Source organism: Ischnura elegans, chromosome X (assembly GCF_921293095.1).
Source record: "Ischnura elegans chromosome X, ioIscEleg1.1, whole genome shotgun sequence".
NCBI classification, from domain to species: Eukaryota; Metazoa; Arthropoda; class Insecta; order Odonata; family Coenagrionidae; genus Ischnura; species Ischnura elegans.
Window position 1 is genome coordinate 1291364 of NC_060259.1, and position 18302 is coordinate 1309665.

The window sequence follows — 18302 nt, forward strand, 5'->3', positions numbered from 1 at the left end:
GAAAGTGACTGTACATTCCTGTGATGTCAATACATCTGGATATGAAATGTATCTGGTCTTTGGACACAGATTAAAAGGAATGTAGAATGTAAAAGTGTACTATGGATCATGCATTTTTTTTTAAATTAAAACTCCCTCCGCTCGAATAGTTCAGATAGCACGAAATTACCAGTACGTGGGGGAGTAAATTCACATGATTGCTACGTATTTCTTACTCTAAGAGCCAGTAGCATATGCTTTAGTGAGATAATGCATGATCCAATATTGTTTAATCATGAGTATAAGCTTAAATCTCTTCTAAATTGTGTTATTTCTAGGTGCCTTGAAAGAGAGCTATTTTTTCCCGTGAACATGAATGAGTATTTTTTTTTTTACTAAAAGGAACATCGGACTCACGATTTTTTTCATCAGGATCTTTGCTCATGCATTAATGATTACTTTAAACTAAGCCATGAGTTTGTACTCACATGGCCTTTCCCTGTGGATGCTGGCAATGAAAAGTAGTGCAAGCGAGATTTTTTTGTAAACTTTATTTTTTTTCAGCTGAATTACTTCATGCAGTGAATATTTAATGATAATCGTGGGACCATTATGGACCACTTAGCATTAGAAAAAAAATCATACCTTTTCATCACACAGGAATGGAGTTATGGATGAAAATAAAAATCACCGTGCGTTGCACGTTGCGGCACTTTAGGGGTCACGCCCAAATTTCAATTGCTCATATTGCATTAACAATTGACAATTGGAGGCTAAAATTGCACACAATTTCTAATCATACCTGAATGTATGACCATGGCAAGTTCCATGAAAATCCGAGTCGGTAGGTGTCATGGCCTGGTTGATTTGAAATGGAATGACCCCAAAGGAGGGACAAAAGGATGAAGGTGCCGCCGCAATAGGAGCCAGACGATGCCTCCATGGATTGGATGGGAACGGAAGGGAAAGGATGAGGAATCCTGAATGAGTCATTAAGGCAGGCGGCCCACCACAAGCGAAACCAATAGTTGCCGTTTCTACAGAAAAGGGAAAATATGAAGTAGAAATATGAAGGTATTTGGGTCACAGAAATGAATAGGAACTAATTCTAACTCTGCATGTGGACAATCGTGTGTAATAGCTTCCATTTACGTCAGTGGAACCTTATCTGAACCCTCCGTGTTCATCTGAAACGAGCCTCAGGGTTTTTGCAAGGCTTCTCTCTGTAATTCTTTGCTAAAACTTTCACGGGTGGTCGTCGTGTTGAGTAAAACCTTTTGGGCCTAGTCGCCGTGTCAATTTTTAAGCAGCCCAAACCAGTGGGGGCAAAAAATCGCTATGAGGAAGGAAATTTCTACTATTTTCCATCTGATGACAGCCAAGCGCAATAGGAATCAATATTGTTAATGATGTTTAGGTTGGAAAGGCAACACTTTTAAACATCAGAAACTATGAATTAAAAGCCGTTCCATTGGCCAAGAGTTTGTCCAGTTGCTGAAGGATTGTTTGGATATTGCAATCTCCGTCATGCAAAGCATTCATAGTCATGAGTTGCCAAAAGAGTATCTCACAACAGGGCAAACTCACAGCCAACGGGAGCACTTTGCTCAAAGTTTCTATAGTTTTAAAATGTTGCGTCTTTGACCTAAGAATCATGGGTATTTTTTGTTCTCACTGACATCAGAAGTAAGGAAATAAAGAGTAAGGAAACAATTCATCAGGCGCCTAATGTGGAGCATGTTTCTGTGTGGAAACAAGGCTTGGACGTTGACAGCAGCAGAGAAGTCGAGAGTGGAAGCATTCAAAATATGATGCTATGCATAAGAATGATGAAGATAAAATGGATTTACCATGTAAGTAACGAGGCAGTGCTAAGAAGTGTGGGATAAAAGAGAAGCCTCCCAAAAACCTTATGCATAAGACGGGACAACTAAGTTAGCCAAATAATGAGGCATGATGACCTGATGAAAACCATTGTATAAGGACCGGTGGAAGGGAAAAAGGGCAAGGGATGGCCCCAAATGAGTTACATAGGACAAAGGGTTATTAAGGATGTAAAACAGGAGAAATACGTCGCAATGAAAATGCTTGTGGATAGGAGAGAGAAATGGAGATAAGCTGCATCAAACCAATCTTAGGATTGTTAACTAATGATGATGACTGACATCACCTATCTAGCGTTAAAATTTTGTGACACAATTTTTCTCCGCCCTCTACAAGGAACCTTGGCCCATTTATTGCAAAGAGGAAAGCTTCTGCAAATTCTAATGAAAGAGGCACGAATACTACAAAAAAAGATTTTCCATTCAGCTATCACTTACCATTCATTCAAACATATTTAAAAAGAATCAGCAATATTTCAGGAGTTGATCAGAGCGACAACTTCAATTATTTTTTTGGGTCGCAACTCCTTAGTTTCTCATCTACAGGAGAGCAAATTTTTTCGGGTGTACTTAGCAGTTGGCTGGACAAAAATACATTATTATAATTGTCTAAAACAATCTCAAAATTGCGCAACTGTTTTTTTGATACTCACTCGAATCTCTCGCATAATAAGGCTTAAATATTAATAGCTTCACACAATTATTATCGTATATTTTTTCCATTCTTCATTACTTAATGTCCATTAAAATCCATAGATGAAAAAAATGTCGAAAAGGTTGGATTCCCAAGAAAAACCGTTTTCATGATAATTGCCAAGTTCCAAGAGAAGACCGGTCCGCGCAGATAATACATACTTACTTACCTCTTATTCCACTGTTAAAAACTCGGAACGTTACCTAGTCGAATAAAATTTTCCCTACACGCCGCTAGAAATGAAATGCTTTAACTGAGAGCAAACTCAGAAGTTGGTGGAGTTGTCTTATTTTTAATAAGGCTCACCGACATTGGTGAATGCTGCAGGTCTGGCGTTTCGACATTATAACTCTTCGCGTAGTCAACAGCAGAGTTAACGATTTTGCACTGGTTTCTGAAGAGGACGAACGTAGGGAGTGTGTGAACTGGATAATTGGCCTTCATACGATAGAAACCCATCACCTTGGAATAACACTCCCTGCATATGCATTTAGGATATTGGTCTTTACTGGACACCTGGAAGAAGAATAGTTTTGAAGTGTGAGGATTAAATTTAGCCTAAATAGATCAGCAGGGCCTTAAACATCGAGAGGTCATTAAACAAAAATTATTTCTCGAAATTCGCAGCACAAAACAGCGTAACACTTCATGGATGTAGGAAATTTTTACACGTAATGTAAAATGATTATGCTACTATTCAACAACCGTCCCGCTAATACTTACAACAACCAGAAACAGATCCGCTATAACTTGTGCTATCGAAGGGCAATTTCTTCCAGTCCTTTGAAATATATCAACCAATTCATCCTCCTTCTGAAGACATAGGCGGCACAAGTCACTTCCATACTTTCGATACATAGCTTCAAATACATTACAATTACGGGAAGGAAGAAACTACACGAACTTACGAGGGCCCGGTGAGTCACACAAAATTTTCAAAATTTTAACGGCATGGAATGCAGCGAAACTAGCGCCAATAGGAACAAAAGTGTACTAATACAAAAGAGTAACGAAATATGCATACCTGGTAAACAAGGTCGGTAAAAGCCAGGTCGTGACACGCTCCCATCTTGGTTCCCGCCTGTCTGTTGTTTACATGGTGTTAGGGTGTTAGCATAGGCCATGTGAATTAATTTAAAAAAAATGTGTGTTGCAGTGCTCCGCATTGCTCCAATTCCACGAAAAACGGAGTAAAGATATTTCGTTTTCCTTCTGGTCCTAAAAGAATGGCTCTGTGGTCGATAGATTGCAGAAGAAACAAATGGAAATGTACAATAACATCGCGCTTTTTGCTACAGTTATTTACATCCATGATTGTCTTGTCATTGTTAATTGTCTGAGTCTAATTGCTCAATTTGGAATGCATTTCCTTCGTGCAGCATTTGCTGCCTCAAAATCAGTGATTGAGTTTGGAATCCATCCTATTCTAATTAATGCTCTGATGTGTATTCATTTATTGCAGTTATTTGTAAAATCTTAAATGTACCTAAAGGCTCACCTGAGTGCACACTGACATTACTGTGTCACATTATTTGCCATTATTCTTGGAATATTTGCATGCGGATTATTCTAGTATTACATTTATTATTGGGATTGGCAATATTTACAATTTCTAACTAATCAACATAGGCCTCAACTTAAGACAATTAATAAGCCTTCAATGAGAGTATATTATTATCATATGGAGAAATCATATCATTTTGAGTTTAAAAAATGTACAGGGACCTTGTATTACGAACTAAGAAATCATATTATGAGGCTCACGTTTATTCACTTGAAAACCTGTTAAATTCTTCTCAATATTCGGAAGTTGTAATTGCCGGTGATTACAACGTGCCAAATGTGAACTGGCTAAATATTACGGACAATAATCCATCCTATCACCAAGCCTGGGCCCTTATTAACGGTATGTCATTCTTAGGGCTTTCTCAAAGGAACTCTGTTCACAATAAGCATGGTACACTCCTTGACCTGGTGTTTACATCCTCTGACAAATTACACTGTGATATTGTATGTGATCCATTTACTGTCTGTGATAAATATCATCCCGCCCTTTACTTTGATGTGTGCTTGTCCAACCCCATTGAGCTGATTGAGTATTCAATGCAATTGTATGACTTCAAAGCCTGTGATTTTGAAAGCCTTGATAACTACTTGATCAATATTAATTGGCCCCAAATACTCTCTAATCAAAATATTGATAACGCGACTCACTCATTTTACAGTGTCCTCCAAAATGCTATCCAACTCTACACTCCTATCATTAACATCAAAAGTAATGGCTTTCCAAAATGGTTCTCTGCTGAGCTCAGAAATTTAATATGTCTTAAGAAGCTGCATCATCAAACGTTTAAAAGAACTGGGAGTCATTTAGACTATGCAAAATTTTCTGAAATCAGAAGGAAGTGCAAAATCCTATCTAAAGAGTGCTACTCTAAGTATATGGACGAGGTTCAATCATCCATTTCACATAATACTAAATATTTCTGGACTTATGTCAAGAATACCAAACAGATGGACAAATTTCCTCACCACATGACCTACGACAATATGATTGCTGAAAATTATAAAGAAATAGCTGACCTATTTGCCTCCTGTTTTGTCAAAGTCTACAGCAATCAACAGCCTGACAACTTAGTTATACCTAACTATGACACAACACTCAATCTGAGCAAGCTTCACATTTCTTGTGAAAACATTATCAGCAAACTGTCTCATCTAGATCTAACAAAGGGTACTGGCCCTGATAACATTCCTGCAATCGACCTAAAAAGTTGTCGTCATTCATTAGCCTATCCTTTGTTCATATTGTTTAATAAATCCCTGGAAAGTGGCACAGTCCCAAGTGCACTAAAGACCAGTTATGTTGAACCCATCTTCAAAAGTGGAGATAAAACTGATGTGTCGAACTACAGACCAATTATAATTCAGTCTGTAATAACCAAAGTTCTTGAGAGCATAATTGTAGACAAAATAGCTCCTGACTTAAACTCGCTGATAGTGGAAGAGCAACATGGATTTCGGCCAGGTCGTTCCACTGTAACTAACCTCCTAATATATCAAGAATACATAATAAATTCCATGTCCCAGCACTCTCAGGTTGATTCAATCTATACAGATTTTTCAAAGGCATCTGATAAAATTAATCATAAAATTCTAATTGCTAAACTAAAAGCATATGGTATAAGTAGTCAACTTCTAGCCTGGGTTGAAAGTTACCTACATGATAGGAACTTGTATGTTAAAGTGAGCGGAGTTCTGTCCTCTGTCTTCACTGCCAATTCTGGTGTACCACAAGGGTCGCATTTGGGGCCACTTCTGTTCCTAATGTATATTAATGATATCAACTTCCCCCTGCATCCATTCAAGTACTCAGGGGCGGATCCAGGATTTTTTTCTGGGAGGGGCACAAGCAAGGCCGTATCCAGGATTTTGTTCTGGGTGGGGCACAAGGATACCTCGTAATACAAAACGAACGCAATGATAATGGGACCGTATTAAAAATCTTGCATATTTTTGAGGGTCTGGGGGGGGCACGTGCCCCCGTGCCCCCCCCCCTGGATCCGCCTATGCAAGTACTTACTATATGCTGATGATTTAAAAATTTATGGCTGCATCCGATCACTTGAGGATTGTAACAAATTGCAAAATTGTCTCTACAAATTTGAAAAATGGTGTAATGATAACCTCATGGCACTAAACGCATTAAAATGTAATGTAATAACCTTTCATAAAATTAAGTCTCCAATTATGTACGACTATAGCTTAAATAATGCTACTATCTCTAGAGTTAGTAGAATATGTGACTTAGGTGTTACATTTGATTCATCCCTGACATTTCAGTATCATATCCAATCCATAGTCATAAAAGCTACTAAAACAATGGGTTTCATATTCAGAATTTCAAGAGATTTTGATAATATTCATACTTATAAGATCCTCTATTGCACTTTAATCCGCCCTATTCTTGAGTATGCCTCTATTGTATGGTCCCCGTTCTATAACATTCACATCAAAGCTATTGAGAGTGTGCAACGCAGATTCATTAGATTAGTATCCTACAGATTTAACATCCTCCCTATTATTTATGACTTAACACTATCCCTTCTTAATCTGCTACCTTTGGCAACCCGTCGATTACACCTGGACATAACATTCCTTCACCGTCTACTGCATGGAGACATTGACTCTGTTCATCTGGTAGAAATGATCCCTTTCCATGTCCCCATTTTAAACACTAGGCAAACATTCATGTTTTCACTCCCTCATTCTAATAGAAATTACGCCTTCCACTCACCCTTAACCAGAACTATGCGGAGCATTAACTACAAATGTAGTAACATTGACCTTTTTAATTTAAATCCAAAGAATTTAAGGAGGGAGCTGCCTTTGTTTGTGCAATGACTTGGATGATTTGTTCTTGTGTATGGTGATAGTGTCTGTTTCCAGTGTTTGAGAGATGTGTGACTGTTCAATCTGTTATTCTTGACTGCTGTGTTTGTTTTTTCTATTGTTGGTTTTTGCAGCAAGTTTGTGCGATTGTTCCTGTATTTTTGGGAGCTTGGAAATGTTTCAATCTTGTGTTAATTATGCATTTTTGTAATTGGGTGGTTTTCCCGTCAATAAACTATTATTATTATTATTATTATTATTATTATATTACAGTAGAGTTATCAGTCTGGCGAAAAACCTGACCAAAATATCATGGTAAGTAATAAAAACCGATCCCATGCAAATGGCAGTGTTTGCCAATCAGTACCTCGCCAATGTGCCCCTATGCATGCAGAATTCAATAATATGTTGGGACAGCTTTAATACTGACCCCTGTCAGCATATAAGGTCCTCAATGGCCCTCTTTCCGGTAACAGAAAATGAGGTATTGAAGCACATACATAGCCTAACGTTGCCTTCTACGTATTCATATACCTACCAAGGTCTGTAATGCCCTGCCTTCATGCTTAAAAAATGCTCCTACGAGGGCAAATTTCAACTACAATCTGAAACTCTTCCTTGTTAACAAAAGCTATTTTAGCACAAATAAGCTTCAAATGTGTATGTATTTTTTGTATTGACTTGTACTATATTTAACAATGTAAAGCCATGGGACCAATAAGAATAGGGAAATTGCATACTTTTTATAAACAGTATGCTGATATACTACAGTAAACACTTAGTACCGCAATATACTTTTTTCCGCTTAAAATTCAGTTTTTACCCTAGAAAATGACTCCCAAAAGTCTCCCGAGTTTCGCGGGCTAAAAAATACCGCCCCCACTAATCTTTGGCCGTGACGTCATAGTTCAGTACGAGTCCAAGATCCAAGCCCAGTAACTGCAGGTTTGGAAGAGCCACGTTGCGTTTAAAGGAGAACATGGCTGAAACAAGGAAAAATTACAAGTGGTGCATTGTTCCTCTGTGCAATAACACCCCAGAAAAAATTTTCGACACGGCCAGTGCAATATAAATGACTCCGCGCACCGAAAAATTAGCCGTTTTGTCAACTTCATGAACTTTGCAACTCAACCTAAGGAAAACTACTACGTCTACAGCATTCATCTTCCACATTAATTTACACTCGTCAGTGCCGATTAATAAAATGGCTTTTGGGTATTTTTAGAACTTATATTTTGTTATAAATTAATGAAAATATTTAAACATCGTCTTGTCCCAAAGATAAAGGAAGTTGTAGATGGAAAAAGAATGGAATCTAGAGGTGGTCACAAAAAATGAATCGCAGCATTCTTTGATTTTATTCTATGCCGGCTTGCTTTTCAGAAAAAGTTGAGTCACAATGAGGAATGTTCCGCGGCCCTTGATTTGGAAACTGTGGAGATAGAGGGAGACGTGTGGATCAGCAATTTCCATTTAGTTGGTTGTCAGGATAAACCAAGGATCCATTTAAAGGTTGTTAGGCTATCGTATAAAGATAGGACTGATGTGCACCACAGGGGAAATGGGATGTTTGAGGGAAAGTCAAACCCAAGTTGTCCAAAGAATGTGCAGTTCTATGTTGCTCTTTCCCAGTTAAAACCAAATAGAAATTGGATTGGGATGATATTTTCACCACGGGTTCCAGTGATAGTGAGAGTGCAGGTGATCATGGTCATCGTCGAAGGTCATCCCTCTAGGATTTCCGATACGGAATTTTTAAGTGACAACCGATCGCAATGACGATGAGCTCGCCTTTAGAGTAGGTTTCAGATATATCGTGAGAAAAGCTCCCAAAATGTATTAAAGACTCTGTTTGGAAAATATTCAAATTTTAATGTAACTTTAGGAAGGCCTTCTAATTACAAAAGTAACTTATTAACACCTGAAGACGTTGTATTTATTATATTAATCAAAATGCGATTGACCGATTCTTTCTGCAGAATAGGAAGTGGTTTCGGGGTTTTGAGTTACAAGATGGTAGATTGTGTTGGAAGTTCGTCTATATTATCGCTACTAAATTGAAACATTAATAGTCTGGCTTCCTCAGAGCTTCCTGTCGCCCTCCAGGCAAGGTATTTTTAAGTTGAAAGTATCATCGACAGCTTCGAGGTGGAAATAAGTTCACCGTAAGGCTCTCTACCGGACTGCCAAAAGAATACACATTTCACATGAGTATACGCTTTCGCCAATGTTATACGCAAGTCTCACTTTGTTATGAACTATAAAACATTTCAGATGCACATCGGTTGGTTCCTTTAATTGCGACGATGTTTCCCGGGCGACCACCATATCGAATTCCCATCGTAAAAAATGCCCCAGATATGATACGCTAAACTTTTTTCGCGTATAGAAGCCGATATTCACTTTTAACAATGTTTCTTATGGGATATATGTTTCGATTAACGTCATTTCGTTTATCGTCACATTTTTCAGGAACGTTAAACGAGGACTCACTGTACTGGAACTAAGAAATGCCTCACAACCAAGCCGTCGCTTGTGTCCAAATGCCTATGCTGCTTCCTTCGCTTCCTCGTACTGAACTATGACGTCAATTTGCCGCTAGCCAATCATCGGGCGTTTTCGAGTCCCACTCGTATTTGAAAATTCTCTTGAACTTTAATGAATAAAATATCGCTAACGACATCAAAAAGTAATAAAACCTTTTCACTATGAAACGCAAACATGTATTTCTACATGATTTTGGAGCTCACAACTGTTTCTGAAATGTATGCAAGTTCCCTATAATAGGGTGGTTTCCTATTATTTTTTTATTGCCTTAATCGAAAGATTATTACTCCTGGAGTACGTATTTCACGCTTTTAGATTTTTAAATGACAATATCTATTTTTCGCGATTAAATGAAAAGTGAAAATTTTCAAGCGCGCGAAAACGCGACGCTCAAGTATGAATGCCGGGAAATATCTCCGTGCGTCGTATTTCTGGTTCCCCCTCCCGCCCGGTGAGGTGACCTTGAGGCGAGGCTTAGCGCTGATACGTCGCAGGCTGCCAGCGGGTAGCTGAGTGCCTTGCTGAATGGTAGCGCTTGGCTTAAAAAAGGTTTATTAGTACCTTATCAAACGAAGAAAACTTTCCGACCTTAGCCAGTTTTAGTAGGTGATTATTAAGACATGTTTCCCTGAGCTCTGTGCCTCATGCATGCATTGGTAACCTCAGACGATGTATAACTCCTATCTTCTCGTATAGAAACTAGGTCCCTGTGACGTCACGTGGAGTGGCATCGCATGGGCGCCAATCTGGCCTTTTTCAAATGAGGATAAAATTTGACCCTTGCCATTCGTCTAAACCGGTATTTCAAAAACCAAATAATTAGTGTATTATGAATACACTAATGGTGGGTAACAAATCGCAATCAATGCCTTTCGTTTTCTTTGATGAAGGAAACTACCCTATTATTATTATATCTATGCTGAAACCCTAATATATTAGTAATCAATCCGGAAAAAGAAAGTAATTAGTGAATCCTAGAACCTATGCGGTAGAGCAAAGTGTATAATTGCCTATGGCCATGGAAAATTCCATGCACCTTACTTTCAAAATAAAGTAGAAAAATCTAGATACATTAAGCCGATGTCCCACGGTCAAATTTGCGTCAAAATATTTTGATCAAAATTTTTGTCCAAAAATTTAATGCAAATATTTTGATACAACTGGACTGGGGGTGTCCCACGATGCATCTCATTTTGATCAAAAACAAACGAAAGACGATATTTATGTAAACAACTAGGAAACTTGTGGAGGTGGAGGATTCTTTCTTTTTAAGCAGGCGAAATTGTTTGAACAGGCCTCTTGAACATTAAAGATGCGAAAAAAAGAAAACAGAAGGAATGCTGAACTTGGCCTTGGCTGGAAAAGGGGTATGAAAGCGTTGGAATAAGCATGCTAAACATGTTGGAGAAGGAGTTGGTCGCCGATGTTCCTGTTTATTATCGATAATAATTGACGACAAGTCAGGATATTTTCATGTCCCTTATCAGCAAGGTTGAGGGCAGAATAAAACGCCAGGATACAAACGTGAGGCAGTTTATTCCCGCGAGGAAAATGTTATTAATAAATGATGGACATTGTGGTTGAGGAGATGTTATGAATAGTGCTGTAAGCGTGCATTTAAATCACATTTTTCTCTCCTAATCTAGCAGTTTCTAAAATAAGGTCCTTATTCTATAATCATAGTAATAGAAACGGGCAGCTGTAGTGTTTCACAGGTACAATCGTCAGTTCATATTAGTCATTTCTCCAGCTGCTCGCTCGCATTGTATGCCTTCCATAAAGCGTAAAATTCAGCCTCGATACCTTAAGTAAATCTTTTATTATTTCCAAAACATCCCTCCTGGTATTGCGATTCTAAAGATCGCTTCCTTTCTATTTAAGATCAACTGATTATTACGGATTTCCTAGTTGAGAGCTTCCATCGCCTATCACTAAGACAAATTTTTGCTCATATTTACCCTTAGGGCCACACCAGGCGATGAAATAGACGATCACGAACGTATATATATATTTGAAATAATGTTTTGTGAATTCACTTCGTGGTATGGTGATATTATAAATTTAAAACTAAACCTTTTAGTATTCCATACAATACTAATGAAAAAACTCAACCGGTTTCGATCTTTTCAGGTCCTTATCTAGAGGTTTACGATTAAGATAACGACCTGAAAAGGTGGAAACCGGTTGGGTTTTTAATGCATACTGTGTGCAATACAACAAAGTTTATTTTTGTGTCCATAATATACATAATTATTAATTAAAATACTCATGCAGACGATAAATAAGTTTAACGTATTTGGCCTGTGTGTCAGCGCTTGGCGATGCTTTTTTGTCAAAGGCCCTGTGATTGGTTGGTTTCATCCAATTGGATGAAAATTTAGAACCTGTCCTATCCATTTGTACAAATCGGTGATTTGTACAAACGATAGGACCAAAAGCCAGTTGGACAAAATTTTGACCGTGGGACAGGGTGCGCGTCAGTTGCATCAAATTTTGATCAAAATATTTTGACGCAAATTTGACCGTGGGACATCGGCTTTAGAAACTATTCACACAGAGCACTATGATGGGAATGTTTTGTCGCGTGAGTTGGACATTTTTTCAGGGTTGAAACAAGGCCCTGAGACTAAACAACCGCCCAGATTAGGAAGTATACTATAATTCCCTATGGCCGTGTAAAATGTCATGAACCTGAGTTCCTAAATATGGAAATGAGACATGGTTCCTTATACCTATGCACCCGGTGCGCTGTAGGGCGAAATTTTTTTTTCGCGTGGGTTGGGGATTTTTTCAGAGTCGAACCGAGATCCTCAGGGTCAAAAACCGCCCGTATTATGAAGTATACTATAATTCCATACGACCATGTAAAAATTTCATGCACCTGAGTTCCTAAATATGGAAATGAGACATGGTTCCTTTTACCTATGCACCCGGTGCGCTGTAGGGCGAAATTTTTTTTCGCGTGGGTTGGGGATTTTTTCAGAGTCGAACCGAGATCTTCAGGGTCAAAAACCGCCCGTATTATGAAGTATACTATAATTCCCTACGACCGTGTAAAATGTCATGCACCTGACTTCCTAATTAAGGAAGTGAGACATGGTTCCTTGTACCTATACACACGGAGCGCTGTAGAACGAATTTTTTTTTCGCTTGATTTGGGCATTTTTAAAAAATAAAATCAAGGTCCTCAGACTAAATATCTGCCCGTATTATCAAGTATACTATAATTTACTATCACTTTGGAATATTTCATGAATCTAACTTCATAAATAAGGGAATAAAACATGGTTCCTTGTACCTATTCACCCGGAGCGCTGAAGTAAGAAAATGTTTGTCGCGTGGGTTGGAAATTTTTTCAGAGTCGAACCGAGGTCTTTAGGGTAAAATGCCACCCGCATTATCAAGTAGACTATAATTCCCTATCTTTTTGGAAGATTTCATGAATTTAACTTGATAAATAAGGGAATAAAACATGGTTCCTTGTACCTATGCACTCGGAACGCTGAAGTAAGAAAAATTTTGTCGCGTGGGTTGGGAATTTTTCCAGAGTCGTACCGAGGTCTTCAGGGTCAAAATCCGCCCGTATTATCAAGTATACTATAATTTCCTATGACCATGGAAAATATCATGCACCTGACTTCCTAATTAAGGAAGTGAGACATGGTTCCTTGTACCTATACACACGGAGCGCTGTAGAGCGTATTTTATTTCGCTTGGCTTGTAAATTTTTCCAGAGTCAAATCGAGGTCGTCAGACTAAAAAACCGGCCGTATTATTAAGTAAACTATAATTTTCTATAATCTTGAATGATTTCATGAATCTAACTTCATAAATAAAGGAATAAAACATTGTTCCTTGTACCTATGCACCCGGAGCGCTTAAGTAAGACATTTTTGTCGCGTGGGTTGACAATTTTTCCAGAGTCGAACCGAGGTCTTCAGTGTCAAAAACTGCCCGTGTTCGCAAGTATATTATAATTTTCTATAACCATAGACAATTTCATGTACCAGACTTCCTAAATAAGGAAGTAAGACATGGTGCCTTACAACCCATGCATCCAGAGCGCTGCAGTGCGAAATTTATTTTTCCCGTGAGTTGACAATTTTTCCAGAGTCGAACCGTGGACCATAGACTCAAAATACAGACGTATCATAAATTTTCATTTTATTAACTATCTATAACAAAACTTTCACTTCCCTGCATTGATTACGTTGTGAGAAAACCGTGTTTCCTTTTACCTATGTCTCCCGTTTAAATGCACGTAAAATTTGAATTCCCGCCGCGCTAGAGGCTCAAGATGGCGGATTACATTGGTCAAGTGCGTGACACGACCTGGCTTTTACCGACCTTGCTGGTAAATAGTTCATAAAAGGTTGTTACAGAAACCCATCTCGTCTCCGTTGAGAGAAGCACTTGAGATTTCATTTGCCAAAACAAGATTATGCTCCTTTAATGCAAAATTTATCGCTACGTGCTGTCGATATTCGTGTGAACGCATAATCTCGCAGCGTAAACTCGTAGTTCCCGCATTCCAAACCGGAAAAAGTGACAGCCGATATTCAATTCGGCGGTAAAATCGACTGAACGAAGCAAAAAAAAAACTGTTTATGTATGGAATGAAGTTCCTGCAAGATGGAAAAGGGGAAGAACTACCTTTACTGACGAGGAGGTAGACACTCTGCTCCACATTGATAGACAGCATCACAGATTTCTCCTCAAGGTCCATTAAGTAATGTAAGAATCGCATTGCTAATGTTAATCAATCGCTGTTCTATATCCGCCTCAATATCTTTTCCGAAAATATTATTTACTTCACGACCAAAACGGCTCTCACATAGGCTGTTTTCAATATATAAATAACAGCTTAATAAAACAGAATGTTTAACAAAAGAAACAAATCAAAATGTTCAAACATAAAAAGGGGGATTATTGGCTATAGGCAGTGGTGAGTTCAGATGGCATTTTAAGGAGGATATGAAAATATTGGTGTAGGAAAAGAGGTCAAGGGAAGAGCATTTTGAAGCGAGGGAGTTCATGAAGGAGAGAATTCGGTCGGAAAAGGGGCATTGAAAAATGGAAAGACGGAATCGCAGAATGTGAATCATCTTGTCCAGGCCAAGCTATTTACATCGTCGCCTGCTGGGTATGCGCGAAAGAGCACGAAAAGAAAATTATAATTTGTTAATTTGGCCCGTACGCACCTTTTTCTTACATATAATGACAAACTTTCGCATGAAAGTTACGTATTTATCTTGTGCAAATAATAATGACGACATGCACCTTGATTGACTGCATTTCAAGATGAAAGAAATATTACATTTTGCTTTCGGGTAACCGATATTACACGACCAATACTTCTTGTTCGTTAAATAATTAGAAGTAGTGGGAAAAACGGTTCGGAACTTCGGGGAATCTATTAGTGACAAGGCTACGCTGGTAAGTCTACGGTCAAAGATGTTATGACTAAAGCATAGGATAACTAGGAATGCAAGAACTACAATACCGTAGGTTGTGGTAATAAACAGCGATAAAAAAACTCACACGTGATCGAAAACATTCCTTTAAACAATTTTTTCTGCTCTTAATTAAGAGCAGAAAAAATTGTAACCCATTGCGCCCATGGTCAACACATTGCGCCAATAGTTGTATCCAAATATACTCAAATAACATAATTAATGTAGTCTATGTAGGCGTACAATATAATAGCGACGTAATTTTGCCAAACTACTAATAAGTAGAGGGTTTTAATCGTGTATAGTAGCACATCTTTAGTCAAAATATTGAAGAATACGCGTACGAAAATACTCTCGTGAAACACTGGAGACCTACTTGCATGCCCTGTAAACACAAATAGCTGCTGAAGCGCTGCAGCAGCGCTACACCGTAGCCATGACCGTAGCGCTGCAGACGGTGCCCACGCGCTGCTGACGCGCGACAGCAACCTTCAAATTTCCGTTTTTTGAATGCCACACGCGCTGCTAGGGCGCCACTGTAGCGCTGCAGAACAGCTGCGGCAGCGTAACGGAGGAGCATCGCAGCGCTGCAACAACCGTCTTGCAGCGCTGTAGAAATGCATTAGCAACGCTACACCAGCGGTGCTGCGGCGCCCGAATTTCGCTTAATTGCGTACTGAATCAAGCTTGGTCGCGGTCCGTTTCATGCTTCAAGCGATTTGAAGCGTCACCGCTCTAAAGGCCGGTCCGTTTCATTCCTTCGCTTTGAAGCGCTTCAAGCAAGACGGTGAAACGGACCGGCATTTCAGAACGGCGGGCATTTCGACTTGGGTTGCTAGGGAGTTGTTGAATGAAAGAGTTTGTTTATAAACATGTTATCAATCAGACATCTCGATCTTACCTTCAATCGCACGGAAATGGAATTTTTTTCCATTTGCTAACAAGTATTTTTTGATGGCGAATCGGATACGAGTGATGACGCTAGTACAAGTGAGAGTGAGGAGGAATTGGGAAACGTCGATGAGGTGGATTTATTAGTAATTTATGCCATCAAATGATGGAGGCGAGGGGAAATCTGGCATTGAAGCCACGGATTCTATCTTACGTAGAAAATTTGGTGGGGAATTACAGTGCACTAACGTTCTCAAGTAATTTCAAATATTGTCATTGATAAGCCTGATCTTATTTAAAATAATAAATCAATTGTGTGGCGGGCAATGCAGCTACCGTCCATGACGTGCGGGTGTTAAAAAATTCACGGCTCTCATACATTTGAGCCATCAAGAGGAATTCTTTCCCAATGATACCCACATCATTGCAGACTCTGATTATAGAATCGATGAAATTTGATGGTACTATTCAGAGATTTTACGGGTCTTGATGCGAAACGAAAAGATGAACTACACTGCGGGATGACTTTGCGTCAGAAACTCTTCAATACTAAGTTTTCGAGGGCTCGAAAAGTAATAAATGATAAAATATTAAGAGACAAATTCAAATTAATTATATGTGGAAAAGATAACGGTATTCATCTTGGCTTTTTGTGCGCTCCATAATAATTGTGAAGAAAGAGGAGGCGAAGCGCCCGATGTAGCTCCAACTGACGTGGAAAGAGTACCGATTAAATTTAATGAAAACATAATTAGGATGAGAGGGGTGAATAGGTAAAAGGCAGAGAATCATGATAATGAATTACCTCAGGATTAATTACATTTATATATATCTAAGCAATTAAATAGGTACATTATAATTATAATACAATAACAAATTACAAGAACTTGTCATAAAAATGCATTGAAACTCTTCTTACTTATTTCATATCAATTACGTTAAAAATATTATGAACACCCAATTAATTGTTTGAGGCGTAACTTGGTGAAAGCGATTCATAATTAAATTAAGAAAGAAGAACTTTGTACTTTCACATTAATATTTATTCACGACCATGGTTTCAACGTTAGACGTCATCGATGACGTCTAACGTTGAAACCATGGTCGTGAATAAATATTAATGTGAAAGTACAAAGTTCTTCTTTCTTAATTTAATTATGAACACCCAATTAAAAAATGTCACTGATTTTGAAAAATTAGTTTCTTCATCTAATCTATCACTGTTCTTTGCAATTCCATTTTCTCCTCGAGCCTTTGCCGCTTCTCTTCATCTAATTTTTTCCCTTTCCTCCGTCGCCTTTTATCTTTCTTCCCTCTCTATTTCGCGCTCCCGCTTGTTATTTTCCTTTTCCTGGTTGATATCTTTAATGAACTCCTCAATTATTACATCGACTCGCCTCTTCTTTGGCATTGCTTGGGAAAAATGAATTAATAGAGATTACCACAGGAAATAATGTTACTTTAGGGACTTCTAAGCTAATTAATTCAATAACCTAAAGTATCGTCACAGTAAACACACTATTAAATAGAAACATCATCAATCACTATAACGCTAAAGTCATTAATATCTCTTCAAATAGTTCATCGTTTCTATTCACTTACTTTCTGCAGATTTTGACGGCCCTTCACGGCATGGCGGCTTCCTTTAACCGATCGGGCATCCAAATTGAATAATATTTTTCTCTCCATTACTTTCAATTATTAACCAAAACCTTTCTCAGCTACGCGGGTAATGTCTTCTATTCCACAGCTTTATTTATTTATCTCACCAGTGCATAGTAACCGTGATAATATCGCAAACGATATATCGCATTCGCTCCAAACACTTCACGTAAATGCTGGGGCGTTTGGAGCTATCAAACTTGATAATTTATGCTCGCTCCCGGGCCCCACCTTCTGTGCTTCAGAGCCCTCCAAAGCGTGAAACGGACCGACCTGAGGCGCTTGAAGTGGCTTGAAGCGTGAAACGGACCGCGACCCTTATCCTTGCCAATTACTACCCGGTGGCCTATCCCCAAAAGCAATTCCATCATTTTTGTGCAGGTCTGAATTATCATCGCTGCTATACTCGTAGATATGTCTACTTGTCCGGGCACTAGTCAGCCTGGATGGTGAATGAAGAAATAGCTATTGGGCATACGCTATGAAAGAGTACTGAAATAAATTATTAGGTCTTGATTGAATTACGCAGTTCAATCAAGACCTAATAATTTATTTCAGTACTCCTTCGTAGCTTATGCCCAATAGCTATTTCATCATTCACCTGCCAGGCTGACTAGTGCCCGGACAAGTAGACATATCTACGAGCATAGCAGCGATGATAATTCAGACCTGCACATGAATGATGGAATTGCTTTTGGGGATTTACACTGAAAGCATACCATCAATGAAAAGGTCCGGAATAGCCTGCATAACTATGGCCACAGGGTAGTAAACCAAAACGAAATTACCTTGACAAGAAGT

The 18302-nt window shown here is 38.7% G+C and overlaps 1 protein-coding gene and 1 long non-coding RNA gene across 9 annotated transcripts in view; both read right to left on the minus strand.

The window, feature by feature from the left end:
- Positions 1–3524, minus strand: part of LOC124170521 (zinc finger protein 467-like) — a 232469-nt gene extending 228945 nt beyond the window's left edge. For all 8 annotated transcript variants that reach the window (XM_046549295.1, XM_046549294.1, XM_046549297.1 and 5 more), the window contains exons 1-2: positions 3280–3524; positions 2863–3072 (exon numbers count right to left, since the gene is read on the minus strand). In XM_046549295.1, coding sequence (XP_046405251.1) covers positions 2863–3072; positions 3280–3414 — 345 coding nt within the window. In that variant the 5' untranslated portion in view covers positions 3415–3524. The remainder of the gene's footprint in view (positions 1–2862; positions 3073–3279) is intronic.
- Positions 3525–17142: 13618 nt separating this feature from the next.
- Positions 17143–17814, minus strand: LOC124171367. The gene is made up of 2 exons (XR_006867694.1): positions 17442–17814; positions 17143–17252 (listed from the first exon to the last, which is right to left on the minus strand). It is a non-coding gene; the product is annotated as an uncharacterized LOC124171367 (long non-coding RNA).
- Between the last annotated feature and the right edge of the window lie 488 nt (positions 17815–18302).